The 16,258-nt window shown below is 41.7% G+C and overlaps 2 protein-coding genes across 2 annotated transcripts; both read left to right on the forward strand.

Moving 5' to 3' along the window:
* Positions 1-51: 51 nt before the first annotated feature.
* Positions 52-3,358, forward strand: gp1bb (glycoprotein Ib platelet subunit beta). Its single transcript, XM_088412252.1, has 2 exons — positions 52-1,387; positions 2,564-3,358. Exons 1-2 carry the CDS (start codon positions 1,247-1,249, stop codon positions 3,191-3,193), a joined length of 771 nt encoding a protein of 256 aa, XP_088268378.1. The 5' UTR covers positions 52-1,246; the 3' UTR covers positions 3,194-3,358.
* A 463-nt stretch (positions 3,359-3,821) lies between these two features.
* On the forward strand, positions 3,822-15,557 carry dhx37 (DEAH (Asp-Glu-Ala-His) box polypeptide 37). The gene is made up of 27 exons (XM_088412177.1): positions 3,822-3,908; positions 4,035-4,137; positions 4,206-4,375; positions 4,531-4,643; positions 5,165-5,528; positions 6,728-6,876; positions 6,963-7,055; positions 7,134-7,230; positions 8,023-8,136; positions 8,208-8,424; positions 9,445-9,543; positions 9,621-9,688; positions 9,760-9,898; positions 9,977-10,053; positions 10,215-10,447; positions 10,614-10,725; positions 10,805-10,911; positions 12,037-12,225; positions 12,485-12,609; positions 12,689-12,805; positions 13,203-13,375; positions 13,446-13,560; positions 13,969-14,106; positions 14,187-14,281; positions 14,957-15,030; positions 15,110-15,207; positions 15,274-15,557. The coding sequence occupies exons 2-27, from the start codon at positions 4,041-4,043 to the stop codon at positions 15,348-15,350; spliced, it is 3,450 nt and encodes a 1,149-aa protein (XP_088268303.1). The 5' UTR covers positions 3,822-3,908; positions 4,035-4,040; the 3' UTR covers positions 15,351-15,557.
* The last annotated feature ends 701 nt before the right edge of the window (positions 15,558-16,258 follow it).

Raw genomic sequence — 16,258 nt, forward strand, 5'->3', positions numbered from 1 at the left:
TTCTTCCTTCATCCTGATGCATTGGCATATTAAGCTCTATAAGCCTTGAGAAATGTCAGCATTGAGTTCCCAGATATTTGAAATTGTACTGTATGTTCAAAAGACACTACATTACAGTGAACTTTTTTTTTTTTTTTTATAATTGGACTGGGGGATGAATGTGGGATGTGAGAATACAGAAACATTTGAAAATGCTATTGCTGTAATTATATGCCACGTAATTCATCCATTCATTCATTTTCTTTAGTCGCTTTTCCTCACTAGGGTCGCTGGTGCCTATCCCAGCCGTCTTCAAATAGTAGATGAGGGACACCCTGGACTGGTTGCCAGTCAATTACAGATGCCATATAATGTACATAATATACAAACACTTTTTCCCCTTTCTTTAACTGTATGCAAAAAGCTCTATCATCAATTCAACAGCCATACAAAAAGTTTGAAATGTGTCTTGGTGTAAGCCCCGTGATATTGAAAAAAATGTTTAATTAGTGACCCCAACTTTGCTTGCCATTCTCCAGTGACATGGGAAAGAATGGTTGCTTTGGAACATTTTGGTTTCGATTGAATTTTAAGAACAGTTTATTTGAGTATTTTTTTTAACATGTTTATCACAAAAAATATCTGCAACCGTATTTTATCGTTAGTCACAATTGTACTACTTGGAGATTTGACTACTTTCATGTTGTAATGGTGTAAAAAATGAGAACCTCTGTATATACTGTATAAAAAATATGAATAATACGTATATAAAACACATTATTTATGATACTAATACACAGTCTGGCCAAAAAGCTTGCAATATAATGCTCTAAAACAGACATTCTCTCTTGACAATGATAACGGTGTTCTGTTACCATTGATACTAATAAATAGGTACTCTAGCCACAAGGTTTAGTTTGCAGTTGTGTTTAAACACTGCAAATGACACTGAGAGTTATTCTGTCCTTTCCCTCATTTAGCCAAAGTCTTAAGATCCAGATTTTGCTTAGGTTATAATTATTTTGTGCTGGTGAGGCATGGAAACACAACATGGACTTTTTAAAGCGCATTAACCTTTGCATCACAAATAATACTAATTTGACAATATTGCAATTAAATTAAATACAGTCTTGGTAAAACATAATCTTTTGCTCACATCTCCACTCTCATTACATTACTTTTGACAGTAACATTTTTGCAAAAATGAATAATGTCTAAATATGTACAATTGAAATTTGAGAAGTAATGACTAACAGCCTAATGGGAGATGGAACATGTAAAGCGAGATAGTGCACAGCACACATCCTGTTCAAATTCTTTATCAGTGAGGGCCAGCCGGCACCATCACGCTCACTGCGAAGCCGATGAGAGCAAAACGCCTCTACAAGGACGACACGCAAAGCTGGCGGTAAGTCACATTATTCAACTATTTACAAAATAAATGGAGTATCCTGGGCTTTAGATCATAGAAGCTATAAGATGGCTTTATACAATTTTTAAATGGAGCATTATCTAGCCATCCATTTTGGTGAATGCTTGTCTTCATTCGGGTCACAGCAAAAGGTCACCAGACAATCACAGGGCACAAACATACAAAAACACATTCAAATGCACATTGACATGAAACTGTGTTTGGTGATCTTACATGCGTGTTTTTAGATTGTGGGAAGAAGTGTGAGTACAAATTCAAAGGTGAAGAAAATTTGAGTCCTGTGAGGCAAATGTACCAAGCATAAGTCTATGCTTCTAATAAATGGCCAATCCAACACAAATATAATTTGTACGTCATACTTCCCTTTGTTTTTTATTTATTTATTTATTTACACTGATGTGAATATAACTTTAAGGTGCTGCAAATCCCATGTTGTCCCCAAAAGTTGTGATTTACTATTGCGCTTAATCTTCATGAAATGATTTGTTGTTAAAAGTGCAATAAAATCCTTTTGAAAGATGAATGGTCTCACATAATAAGTGGTCAATAAGTGGTCATAAAAGTCAAACCATCAATTCTTGAAAATGCACGACTGAAAAACTCATAATGATGACTGAGAAAATAACAAAATGTGCAGCTCACATAACAACATGAGCAAAATGTACCTACTAGGAAAAATCTAAATGATAAAACATATTTTTATAGGTCATATGTATATTAAAAAATAATCTCCAATTCAGGATTTTTTACATAACAAAAAAAATAAACCCACCAGATTGAACTGGTACTGTAGGTAATGATGTTTTTGATTCACTATCCTTTTATCACTCATTGAAACAGCATTGTGTGTGACATGCCAACATCATGGTCATCCAATGGTCAACCAATGACAAAAAGTGCAATACAAAAAAGGAAAAACAGTAGGGACTGCTGACGAGGTCACTAAAGGAACGTTACACTCATAATGTCTCATTTGTCCATGTTGACAGGTAATCTTTTGCCATTTTGGCATCATGCTACCCTGATTGCATCGTACATTAGCCTGATAGGATGAAGGTTGCCCACACATGATTTTGAGAGAGAGAAGAACTGCATCATATCATCATCAGTTCATGACTTGGGAGATTGAGTGCCGCTTGTTTCTTTCTTCAGTTATTATTGAGGATGAAGGAGCTGCAACTTCTGTGTCTTCTCATCTTTGGAGGTCACCGCTCATTGGCGTGCCCCCATCCCTGCACCTGTCACGGCAGCCAGGTGGACTGCAGCAGCCGGTTACTCAACTCCTCCCACCTCCCCAGTGTCTTCCCCGAAGGCACCACTGACCTGCACCTGCACAACAACCGGCTCACCACCCTTCCAAATGGGCTTCTCGACAGACTCGCCTCCCTCCGTCAGGTGTCCCTGCACGGAAACCCGTGGACGTGTGACTGCGGCGTGCTCTACTTGCGAGCCTGGCTGAGACGTCGGCCGGGCCGAAATCCCTCGGCCCATGTCAACTGCAGTTCACCTCCACACCTCAGAGGGAGGCTGGTGGAGTATCTGACTGAGGAGGAGGTCCTTGACTCCTGCCACTACTGGTACTGCGACCTGGCCTTGACTTCGCAGGCCTTCCTCTTTGTGTTTGTGCTGGTGCAAGCTGCGCTGTTGGTCGCCGTCATTGTGTTCCTGAGAAGGTTTGAGAAGCTCTCCAGGGAGGCCAGGATGACCAAGGAGGAGAGCCTCACAGCGGGGGAAGCGCAGAAGGACACTGTCTTTTTGCCTTTAAATGACAGGAGCAGCTGAAACTGCTGCGCACACACACACACGCACACACACATCTAGGATATCATACATAAAATTGATCAAAACTGATGCGTTTATAGAGACGTATATGTTGCCCTGTATTATATTTTTGTGTTTAAAGTGTCTTTGCATTGTTTAATTGTTAATAAAGACGTTACCTAATTCTGTCGGGGTTTTTTTTTTTTTTGGGGGGGGGGGCGGTTCTCCTCAAGCGTCTTACACATATTACATGCAATAATGTCTCCTCAAATTCTGTTACTGTAATGTTTTATTTTTTTAAAGGAAAAAAATATTTAAATTTGTTTTTTTTTTTTAAATAAAACGCTTCCCCCCCTTTGGTACAATGTCTCTCACATCTTATTTTCATTTGGTTCATATTGCGGATCCCCTCTGGGTACATGGTTTTGATACGGACACATTTGACGAGTGGACTCGGCCATAACAACATGTCAGGTCTCTAAAAACTTATTCTAGAAGGTTTTAGTAGCTAATTGCCTTGTTCTCTTATAGAAAATAAATTATGTGTACTATTTTCAGTTTCTCGTGTCTAGTACGCCTTGATTTTATTTTTTTTAACACGGAACTCTGATGTGTTAGTGTTTTCTTTACGAAAACATTTAATTGACGGACTAGCTCCTGATTACACGTGAGGTGCAAGTAAAGCTATACCTTCCTAAGTGTGCTTAGGTCCGTGTCAATGTTTTGGAAATAAACGGTTCGTACATTTCACTTGATTTTTTTTTGTCGAGAATGTATTTTAGAATAACATTTATGTTTGTTAACACAGTCCAACACTGTCTTTCTTATTAATATGTACATGTACTGGCCTTTCCTTCTACAGGGAGAGATGGGCAAATTGAGGAAAAAACACAACTGGAAAGGGAGACAACAGAACGAAACCAAACAAGCAAACGGAGAAAAGTCCGCTGTTGTTGTAGAAATAGGTGAGTGAAAGGACATTACCTATCCGCTCTAGTTGGACTCATTTGTTTGAGAACAATTGTTTTCGTAGATGCGACCAGACTTAAAGGTATCGATGAGAGCAACGCCTTGGTGCTCCCGGCTAGCAAAGACAAAAAGAAGAAGTCGTCAGTGACTGCTGTTCCCGTTAAGAAGCCTCTTACCAAGAAGCAGAGGAAGGAACTGCAAAATGTGCTAGAGAGAAAGCAGAGGAAAGCCCAGGTGACAAGGCTACCCAAGGCTTACCCTATTCGCCCAATTTCATTGTATACTATACACAGTCAACAGGATTCTAATATACACTTCCACTCTCAAATGCCGCCCCTTATGACATTTGGTCTATTTTATTTACATTGAAATTATTGTGTTGTGTGCAGAGAGCTGACATCCTGGCACGGCTAGCGGAAGTGCAAGTTCCAGAGTCAGAACTGAAGCTTCTTTATACAACATCCAAACTGGGCACGGGGGAGAAGCTTTACCACACCAAAAAGTATGTTCAAGAGAAAGAAATGAGAAAGGGGGGTGGGGTAGTCATGGTCAGGATACGTTAATCACCACTTTTTTTTTTTCATCCGAGTCATATGATTTCTCTCAATACCTTAAGCACAGTCAGTTCCTTCAATTTCAAACAAACACACATCTACAATGACTTAAGTCAATTTGCTCACCTGCCTGTTGTGTCAGGCTTTACAGACTTGGTTTATATTATCTTTTGGATTATTCTGGCCGCTTGTTAGTTTAAAAAAAAAAAAAAAAAAAAGACTTGTTGCCCTGCGTGCATCTTTTTCCTCAACAAGCTAGTGCCTATCTCTGCTAACTTTGGGCGGTAGACGGGGAACACCCCGGACTGGTCGCCAGCCAATTGCAGAAATATAAACAAGAAAAACAAGTCTTTTTTTTTTTTTTCTTTTTTTTTTCCCCCTACAGCCGATACCGATTTGTCACAACCCTTAACTATTGGTCTTTCTTAGTTTATTTTTAAGTGTTCAATGACTTCTTTCCATTTTTCAGGTTACCTGATGAAGTGATAGATGGAGCACCTGGACCAAAGATCAGCAGTGTCAGCGGGGCCAACAGGAAAAGAAAATGGAAAGAAGAGGACGAAGAAGAGCAGGAAATAGAAGATAGTGACATCTCAACTAGTGACGATGATGAGGAAGAGGAGGAAGAAGAAGAGAGTGCAGTGAACAAAAACCTGGCGACGAGTGAGTGTAAGGAAACAAGTCCTCCCTGTGAGGAGGTAACAGAGAAGGTGAAGGAAGACCAGGAGCAGGCACAGAAAAAAGATCAGCCTGAGGAGTCCATGCCCAGTGGTATGACAAGGGCATCACAGCCAGTTGTCTTCATCCCGATTGACAGATTACCAAAAATACAGGTTTGTCAATAACATAGCAAACCATTTCTTCTTTATGCATTATTCATGTGTAAACATGTCATTTGACTTTATTTAAATATTCACACCACCAATTTTAACAAAAGCCAGTTAAACACCTGCCATCGAATGCAAGGTACATAATTTGACCTGCCACAAAGTAATTTAAACACCGTTAGCAAATTTATTATCATGTAAAATTAGTAGTTATGGATACAGACAGGCAAACAGTTAGCCAATTGAGTGCCATCAGCTAAGCCAAAGCCACAACAGTCTGCTACTCTTACTTGATGATGTACGTACATATCGCTCAAAAAAACAAACAAACAAACAAAAAAAACACCTTTTGGAGGGGGGCCCTGAACTGGTTGCCAGCCAGTTGCAGAACACACAGAGACGAAAAAACATTCACACACCCACTCACAATTTAGTATGTCCACCAGACCTGCCATTCATGTTTTTGGAGTGTGAGAGGAAACCTGAATGCCCAGAGAGAACCCACGCGGGCTCGGGGAGAACATGCAAACTCGACACAGGAAGGCCAGAATGAGGTGGATTTGAACTTAGGTCCCTAAACTGTGAGGTGGACGTGTTGATCAATGCTCCACCAACCTGTCCTCTGTGTTGTATTGTAGTTCAATAATACAAAAACCCTGCTTATCTCGAATTAGCTCAACCTGTGGCATAATTTGTAGAATACTCCTGTGTAACAAGATTGGAAACCCTCACACAAAGTAGTCAGCAAACTAAAAAACAGGCAAACGAGTACATACAATATATTGGAGTTAAGGATTTATGAGTAGACGGCTTGGTGAAGCAGTGGTTAGCACATCCGCCTCACAGTTCAAGGACTTGTGTTCAATCAAATGCACCTCGCTCTGGCCTTCCGTTTGCATGTTCTCCCCGAGTCTGCGGCGTTCTCTCTGTGCACTCCTCCCACACTCCAACAACATGAATGGCAGGTCTATCGGACACACTAAATTGGGCTTAGGTGTGATTTAGTGCTTGAATGGTTGTTCGTCTCTGTGTGCCCTGCAATTGACTGACAATCGGTTCACAGTGTTCCCCGCCTACTATCCAAAGTTAGCTGGGATGGGGACCAGAAAGTCTGTGACCCTTGTGAGGATAAGCGGCTATAGAAAACTGATGGATTTATGAGTACACGCTCATGTCAACACCCGGTGTTGTGCGTGTGTTTGCAGGAGGCTCGTTTGAAGCTGCCTGTGTTGGCAGAGGAGCAGATCATCATGGAGGCTGTGAAAGAAAACCCCTGCGTCATCATCTGTGGAGAGACAGGAAGTGGGAAAACAACACAGGTGCCTCAATTCCTCTATGAGGCCGGCTACGCCAGGTGAGTTGGTCCGCTGCGCACGTTGCTTGAATACAGCCCTTGAAATGCTTGCAATTTAGGTAATGAAAATGTGTTGTTTCCTCCAGTGACGCTGGCATCATTGGCATCACTGAGCCCAGAAGAGTAGCTGCTGTCAGCATGTCACATAGAGTCGCCAAAGAGATGAACATGTCCACACGGTAACATGTGCAGATAACGTCTTCTACTGCTTCAAAGTTATATATCCATTTGAGTGATGTGCATTTTTGTGTTTTCAGTGTGGTGTCCTATCAGATTCGATACGAGGGCAATGTGACGGATGAGACCAAGATCAAGTTTATGACAGACGGTGTTCTTCTGAAGGAGATTCAGAAGGTAGAATCTCTGATAATTCACACTTCCAAACAACAAAATGTGACCTTGCGGACAGGGTGGACAAAAACATGGTTAACATATTTATCTGTTAATCGTATTTAATGAGGGCATAGTGGACCTTGGCCTTGCGACAGTCTACTGGTTAACAAATATATTTAAATTGCTGAATGTTTTTTATGTTAGTTGATATTTCACTATGACAGTGGACACTGGTCATGTTAAGCTTGACAACAGTTAGGCGCATTATGACAAATTATGAAACAAGTGTACGAGCACACTGAAGAAAGACTAAATGCTGATGGTAATGTCTATGAAAACAGCAGAATTTCTTTAAGGCAGTGATTCTTAATTATGTTTTGCCATTATGTTTCGCGCCACCCCGCGCCCCTACTAGCCATGCCGACCATAAATAAGATTATTTACTATAAACATTGTATAAGGATACCTAAAACTATCCAAAGTGCATCAAAGTGCCTGGAAAAAAAAAGATGCCAAACCTTATCACTGTTACGCTTCACCTGCCTGGGGTCATTACCACATAGTAACAGAGCAGACACCGATTTCAGGGACTTGTGCAAAATATTTAATATGATTATGAGAGTAAGAAAATAATAGAGTATAAAAGATCAAAATGACTCGTTTATCAAATATAGTAATTTGGTGCTGATAATAAAAGCATGTAAAAACTTGATGTATTATCATTGAACATATCAGTAAGCAGGCTGTAATATACTTGACTTATTTCATTGATTTAGTAAATACCCAGACTATCATCTTATTTTTTTCATTCAGGACTTCCTGCTGCGACGTTACAACGTGATCATCATAGACGAGGCCCACGAGCGAAGTGTGTACACGGACATTCTCATTGGACTGCTCTCTCGCATAGTTCCTCTCAGAAACAAGGTGACATACAGTGTGAATTTTTATTTTTTGAAATATATGTAGTTTTAAGCAACTCTTTCGCGCATCTTCAGAAAGGTTTGCCCATGAAGCTGTTGGTCATGTCCGCTACTCTTCGTGTGGAGGACTTCACCGACAACCAGAAGCTGTTCAAGACCCCTCCGCCCATTATCAGGGTGGACGCTCGCCAGTTTCCTGTCACCATACATTTTAACAAACGTACCCCGCTGGATGATTACATGGGGGAGGCGTTCCACAAGACCTGCAAGATCCACCGCATGCTTCCGTCAGGTGCACAGATTTTCATTTTAGTATTTGCGATTCAGCATTTGTAAACTCGTCTATTGGGAAATTTTCTAACCTTCCCCCTATTATTTGTAGCGAAACTTGCCTGCTCCCAATTTTTTGTAATTTTTCTCTCTCTCTCTCTCTCTCTCTGTGTGTGTAATTATTTGTTGCAAAAAAGTGTGTTTTATTGTACTTGTGTTCAATGATACGAGAAATTCCTGTTGCCTTTAACTATGCCCATGACACTTTGTGTTTTTATTTGGAATTTTGAATATGAATACTGTATATACAATTCATCTCACTTTTAGGTGCCCTGCCAATTCACAGTTGTGTTTGCATCTAGTTGTCTATTTTTAGCCCTATTGTTGGGTAGCAGGTCATATTAAATCATGTCAGACAAAAGATTGAAAACACCCTGTAAATCAGTAGTTTTTGATTATTTAAAAAAAAAAAAAATCATGAATCATATCAGTATTTGTCATCACCATTATGAAGAAAAGTTTATGCAATTATTTGGTAAACCAAAAAAAATGTTAATCAAAGCAGAATGTTTTATCATTTTGATTATTCAAAGTAGACACCTACAGTACACCTCCAACAGTAATAAAGTAGTTAGTAGTATTTGTAATAAAGTAGGTAATTAGTAGTAGTACAGTAGGCCTAGAAAACAGCTTTGCACATTTTCGGATTTTCTTGGTTAGATTTATGATGTGGATGATCCTTTATGAATTATCAAGAGTTGATAGCTTGAATTTCTTGACCTTTTCATGTGTTTGAGAACATTTAGCTGCCACCGTAGTTTAAAAATATAATAGAATTTTAGATGGAGGTATGTAAAATTCCTACAATTTCTCAACAATGACCTAAAAACTCAAAGGTTTTATCAATAAGTTTTGATTGGACCGTGGATATATCTGGTCTGAACGTAAATCAAGTCTACTTGAATTTGAAGTCCAAAATTGCCACACACTGGGGTTTTGGTGCTTCTAGTTATGGACTCAGTTTCCTTTCTCCATGCTTTAGGGGGCATTCTGGTGTTTCTGACCGGCCAGGCGGAGGTCCACAGCTTGTGCAGACGACTGAGAAAGGCGTTCCCTTTTAGGAAGGGTAACGCAACCACCGGTGAGTGTCGCTCACCCCAACACAATGCAAACGTAATCTATGTCTTGGCTAAATTTTGAGAGCATTTTTCTGCTCAGGTGATGAGGAGAAGGCTGACTCCGAAGCAGTGAACAGGTTCAAGAGAGCCAAAAAGAAGAAGAGTCTTGTATGATGCTGTCAATTACTTCCATTTTTAGATGGTTATAAGATTAAGCCTCACATTTTCTCCACTTGCAGTCACTGCCCCGTATCAACCTGGACAATTACTCTGCCCTGCCCGTGGATGAAGGAGATGAGGACAGAGAAGCGATAGAAATAGGCGAGGACGAGGATGAAGGGTCCGACTTGGATATCGGGGATGATCCTGGCGACACAGGCAAGCGTGCCTGGCCATTTCATGACAAGAGGTGTGAAATACATCAAGTGATGATTAGATTGTGTTTTGTCCCCCCAGAGGAAAAAGCTGACCCGTCCATCCCTATGTACGTGCTCCCGCTCTACTCTCTGCTGGCTCCTGAGCAACAAGCCAAGGTGAACATACAAACTTGTGGCATAAGCTCTATATCACCTACTCTCAGTCATAACATTAATTAGTCCTGAAAACGTATAGTGTATTTTCTTGCAATGGGTTTCTATTAAACTTATCTGAAATGGATTAAGCCACGTAACAATGCGCGGGTGTGCGTGCGCAGGTGTTCAGGCCCCCTCCCGTCGGCACTCGTCTGTGCGTGGTGGCCACCAACGTTGCGGAGACCTCGCTGACCATCCCTGGCATCAAATACGTGGTCGACTGCGGCCGTGTGAAGAAGCGCTTCTATGACCGTGTGACGGGCGTGTCTTCCTTCAAGGTCACCTGGACCTCGCAGGCGGCAGCCAATCAAAGGGCTGGAAGAGCGGGACGAACGGAGCCAGGACATTGTTACAGGTCAGAGTTGTGAATGTGTTTGTGTGAATGTTTTATTTATTTTGTAAATTTGAGATTTGACCAAAAATTCCAAATTTGACATTATTTTCCGTTAGTGTGAACTGCATGTGCTTTGGGTTAACAATAATAGGTAGGAAACACGATTCCTCCAACGTTTCGCTTGCAGGTTGTACTCCTCTGCAGTTTTTGCCGACTTCAGCCAGTTCTCAGAAGCAGAGATCACTCGTCGGCCTGTGGATGACCTGGTACTGCAGATGAAGGATCTCAACATTGAGAAGGTCTGATGCAGCTTGTCATCTATAGTATAGTTGCAAAATATATTTGAAAAAACTTACATGAGGTATGCATGGTGTGCAGGTGGTCAATTTCCCTTTTCCTACTCCTCCTTCTACTGATGCTCTTGTAGCAGCAGAACAATTGTTGGTCTCCTTGGGAGCTCTCAAACAGCCCCCTCACCTTGGAAGGTAATATCATCATAGCTTTGCTTGCATTACATTTTCCACGGCAGTGTTGTTCGCTATATCCTCCTAAGCACCGGCCTATCAATTTGTGTCCATTGTAATGGGTATTTGGTTTTGGTCTTTTAAGCTACCCTACTAAGCTCTAGTGTGCTCAGTACAGAATATCCTGGCCTTTCCAATAAAGTGTGATGTATTTGGGTGGTATGCAATTAACTTTTTGTTTTAATCTTGCTGAGACAAAATGGACGCCAATGAATAGGGTGTGTTTCAGGGAAACTTATAGCCCAGTTGCTCAGATTCAATGCTAAAGTAGCGACCAGCCATTGCAAGCCTGTTTTCTGACTTTGGTCATGTGACATTCTCAAGCTGAAGCCTTGATTGACAGCTCAGCAACTGCGGTGTCATTTTCAGTTGCTAGCAAGTGGCAAATTAGTCGCCCCCAAGGTTAAAACAAAACAAAAAACACAATTTTTTGGAAGCTGTTCTCGGAAGAAAAGGTTATCAAGTTGACCGTCACGATACCATGTTTCCAGGAGGCGCTTCAGAATAAAAGCATCGCAAAACCATTCGTGTTATACACTTCTTACGGTTGTAGTACAGTTAATTTTGAAGCAATGACTGGCTTTCTCACAACTTTTGGCTGCTTTACTAAAATGGAGAATATTGGCAGACTGGTGTCAGGCAGAACCCTCCAATTTAGGATATGGCATCTATTCACTAATCAACTCTCTTGGTAATCACCTCATGGGCCTGTTATTTTATTGATTTTTTTCATTGACCAATTGGACAAAGCAATGTAATGGCTTAATAAACCATACTGTTTTTTTTTTTTTAATTCTTAAAAATGATGCTGCTTAATCAAAAATTAACGTCTACACCAAACATTGCTTCCATAGATAGGTGCCAAAATCATTTTGAACCTCTCCCAAGAAAGAAAAAAAATGTGCTACTTTTGTACAATGTTGTAATAGATTTCTTAGTGTAGTAAGAAGTGATGTTATTGTTCAGACCTGCAGGTTTATTTTTTTCTGTGTCTTTTTTTTTTTTTTTTTTCAAGAATACATCAGTTGTTTTCCTATGTGTTCCTGTCTGATGTGCTGTTTTTGAAGTGTCAGTGTCTTCTTCCAGTTTGAAAGAGATGAAGCGAGCGAGGCTGAGCTGCCCCATTACCCCATTGGGCAGAGCGATGGCCTCCTTTCCTGTAGCCCCACGCTACGCCAAAATGCTGGCACTTGGCCGGCAGCAGGAATGCTTGCCTTACGTCATCGCTGTAGTGGCTGCCATGACAGTCCGGGAGATTTTTGAAGACCTCAACAGGTGAGGAGCACAACGTCAGTAAATTCCAAACTAAAAAAAATACACCTTATTAAAAGCCATTCATCTATTATCTTGACCACGTATCGTATCCGCTCAAGGGTCATAGGCGTGCTGGAGCCTATCCCGGCTAACTTTGGGCAGGGTACACCCAGAACTGGTTGCTAGCCAATTGCAGGGCACACAAAGACTTCTCAAAATGATACTTGGTTTTAGAAACCCTGCATTTTTTTTCCTCAACCTTGTGATATTTATCGCTCAGACCCGCAGGTAGCGAAGATGAGAACTCCAAGCTCTCTCAGCGTCGCGCTCGGATGGCCCAAATGAGGAGGCTGTGGGCGGGGCAAGGGCCCTCGCTCTTGCTCGGAGACATCATGGTCATGCTGGGTAAGTACGTTAGGCTCAGATGGCATCCCTGGCGAGATCCTGTCTGAACCTTCGACCGCATGCGTACATATGACATCAGGTGCTGTCGGTGCGTGCGAATTCGCCGGCTGCACGCCCTCATTTTGCGAGGAGAACGGACTGAGGTACAAAGCTATGGTGGAGATCCGCCGCCTCAGGAGTCAACTCACCAATGCAGGTATTAAAACCTTATTTTGATTAGTATATATGTCATATTCCCGTGTCTTGAAATGGTCAATTTGGGTTTTTCATTTGCTGTATACTATTTACTAAAACTAAATTTAGAGATATTTCAAATCATTTCAGATATTGACTTGGGGTTCATCACTGATGATGTCTCCCAAGTAGCACCTAGAAGTATACTTAAGAACAGTCTTGATTGTAATTCTTCCACATATGGTAATCTATTAGATACATTTTGAATGGAAATACCGAAATAAATGAACTTTTTCATGCCCTCCTGTGATTGAAATGCTCCAGTGGTCAGTGCCTGTGATCACCGTGTGCTTTCTGGTCAGTGTATCTGAACGTGTGAACCGCAACATAAACACCACATCATTTTATATTTCTTCCAGTGAACACCGTATGCCCCGACACGGGCGTTTTCGTCGACCCCAAAATGTCTCCCCCCACGGCGCACCAGGTAGTCTGCTTGCGACAGATCACTCTTGCAGGGCTCGGTGACCATCTGGCAAGGAGGGTACAGGCAGAGGAATTGCTCGATCCAAAATGGAAGAGCGCTTACAAAGTGAGCCCGAAATTACTACAACTGGAAACACTCGCCCTACCGCAATTTCCAACGTGTTTCTTCTCTGCAGACACCGCTCATTGATGACCCAGTGTTTATTCACCCGACATCACCGCTGTTTAAAACGCTGCCCGAGTTTGTCGTCTACCAGGAAATAATGGAGACCACCAAGATGTATATGAGAGGTCAGTGAGTGAAAGCTCACAGACACATTTTTTTTTCAGTCGACTTTTCCTTCTGATTATTTCATCGATTGCGCAGGTTAACTGGGTAATCCAATTTTCAGGGAACTCTACTAAAACAGCATCTGAGCTTTGGGCTTTATCACGGGCACTTTAAATGGTGAAGATCTCCCATTTGACATGAGTTTGAATGTGATGCAAACAGGTGCGCACACCTCTGCAACCGCAGTTTCAAATGTTTTTACTTCCACTTCATAAAAGATAAAAAAAATTAAATAAAAATAAAGCATTCTACAGGCTTTAGACTATGGAAATGGACAGCAATGTAAAGGCTAAAAGCCAAATTTCCCCTCTAAGCCTGTTTTCTAGTTGCTGGCTCCTTGGTAAATCTAATTGTCGTGTTCTCATCAGGAGTGTCCGCTGTGGAAGCAGAGTGGATCCCTCAGCTCCTTCCGCAGTACTGCCATCTTGGGCCTCCCCTGGAGTCACCCGCGCCGTGGTTTTGTCCTTCAACAGGCATCATCAGGTGTCACCGCTCCAGCACCTTCTGTAAGACGGAATCGTTGATTTCGCCTTTCATGCTACGCGGTCTGTTTCATCCTCTTGACACAAATTGCCCACTTTTGCAGTCCGAGTGGCTTGGCAGCTTCCTGCGGTGGAGATGGAGTATCCAGATGGTCTGGAGAGATACAAACTGTTTGCTCAGTTTATTTTAGAAGGACAGGTACTACAGACAGACATGATTTACATTGTTCTATCTGTTCTATTACATCAGGTATGTTAATGCGGTTTAATGAACTTTATAAACCTGTTTTGCGGCTCAGTTTTCCTAGCCAAAATGGCTGCAGCGTGCACCACTACATTACATCAGTACTTTTACTCATAAAAATGCCTCAACAGTACACGCCAGTACCACTCCTTGGAATGACATATACTTTATGCACTGTCCTCTTTTACATAATGCCTCCAGGGTTAAACTGACACATTTAGGTGAAATGTGTGGCGGATTCGTAGACGGTCTGGAAAAGTCATATGGGTGCACCTCTGGTACTACCAATAGCTCATGCATAATTTATAGATTGCCGTAATTCCCCAAATGAATGAGTGGGCGATCAACTGAGAAGAGGTTGTCTCCACGGAAGAGGAAGAGCATTTGGGTGCGCAAATGAGCACGGGAGAGATGTTCACAGCATATGTTGACATAAATGTAAACCCTACCTCCTCGTTTTACTGTTTGGTCAGCTACAGGCTCCACTCCAGGTCGATATGTGAGGACCGCTGGCTCGTTGGTGCAAACCTTGTGGCAGGCTCACAGTCTCTATGCATTGTATTCATTTTACAAATGCCATGTACACCTTGGTGGTGCGATGCGGTCTGAGTTTTCATGTGTGCTGTGCAGGTGTGTCCTAAACTGGAGGCCTACAGAAGCCATCTGCTGTCAAATCCCTCAATCATGATGAAATCATGGGCCAAGTAAGGCATTACACACACGTAGCTTCCTCGTCTTCACCAACAACAACAAACAGCCTTCAGACTTCTCTCTGTGCCGTAGGCTGCAACCCAGGACAGAAGCTGTGCTGGGAGATCTGTTGTCGCGTAAAGTCGACTGCAGAGACTCTCTCCTGTCCCTGTGGAAGACTGACGATAAATGTAAGGACTTAATGAGGCTGCCAAGTATTCGACATCATAAAGCCTGACCTTGTTTTTTCCTCCCAGTCTTGCTGTCTGCATACTGCATGTGGGTACCTGAGGCCATGCATCAGGATGTTGCCAACAATTGGCCCCCAGTGTGAAAGCCAGATTTTCAAAGAAGCCTTCCATTCGTTCACTGCTTGTCATTGAATGACCGTTATCACTTTGTTGTGTTTTATAAGCTGTGTGCACCTACCTGCCTTTTATAATGTAAAATAGCATTTGGATGACTTTCAGTTGTATTTGACTTAATCATGTGTATTTCATTTGGTCTTTATAAGACTCATTAAACTATTACTACTCATCTATTTGTTGTAACAATTTTTTTTTCATGGCTGGGCTTGAGTGCCCATTGTGAAACTAGTCTTGGCGCCCTGTCTAATATAAGACATGAAAGAAACACTTTCAATGTTACTGTCTGCCATTGAGTTCCAAAGTGTAGTTGCCTTGGAAATACTTTTGTACCTGCTTTCCATCATACTTTTAAACCACGAGTGCTCTGTTGCTGTGAAAGATTCCTGCGAAACATCTGAAATGTATTTTAGTGATCAGAGGCACTTTTGTTGGTATTAGTTTAAAAGGGCGGTAAAAGTCACTGATTTTTACCGTTGAAGACAGTTTAGAAGACTTAAAGTTGAGTTGAACGTGATACAGATCACATAAATGGTAAATGATTGTATTCAATCTCTTTGATCACCTTATTGTGTTCTCAACTTATCAAAGGGGTATTGCACAATATTCGGACTTGTACTTTCAGTCTACGTTATTCGGAGAATTGGAATTGTAGATGGGTGTTAGATCCACAGTAACTTTATTGATTGTGGGTAAAAAAAAGTAATAAAAAAAAACAAGCTTAGCGTGATGCTACACGTCCTGACGACTGGATGGGCCCTTTTCCGTCAGCTATAGATCACCGCGGACCAGTCAACGCCTTAGATTTATATTGCGGGACGGCGCGGGGGGGGCTGCTCTAAAAACCACATCACAAACGTATGAACTGTTATGCTAC

This window comes from Hippichthys cyanospilos, chromosome 1 (genome assembly GCF_059441005.1).
Source record: "Hippichthys cyanospilos isolate Australia breed blue-spotted pipefish chromosome 1, RoL_Hcya_1.0, whole genome shotgun sequence".
NCBI lineage: Eukaryota > Metazoa > Chordata > Actinopteri > Syngnathiformes > Syngnathidae > Hippichthys > Hippichthys cyanospilos.

What these genes read in the sequence shown, in the direction of transcription:
- gp1bb (XM_088412252.1), top strand. Translation starts at nt 1,247, where the DNA reads ATGGAACATGTAAAGCGAGATAGTGCACAGCACACATCCTGTTCAAAT. An exon ending in GACGACACGCAAAGCTGGCG is followed by an intron (nt 1,388 to 2,563) that starts GTAAGTCACATT and finishes TTCTTTCTTCAG; the next exon opens with TTATTATTGAGGATGAAGGA.
- dhx37 (XM_088412177.1), top strand. Translation starts at nt 4,041, where the DNA reads ATGGGCAAATTGAGGAAAAAACACAACTGGAAAGGGAGACAACAGAAC. An exon ending in CAGCCCCCTCACCTTGGAAG is followed by an intron (nt 10,912 to 12,036) that starts GTAATATCATCA and finishes GTCTTCTTCCAG; the next exon opens with TTTGAAAGAGATGAAGCGAG. An exon ending in TCACCGCTCCAGCACCTTCT is followed by an intron (nt 14,107 to 14,186) that starts GTAAGACGGAAT and finishes CCACTTTTGCAG; the next exon opens with TCCGAGTGGCTTGGCAGCTT.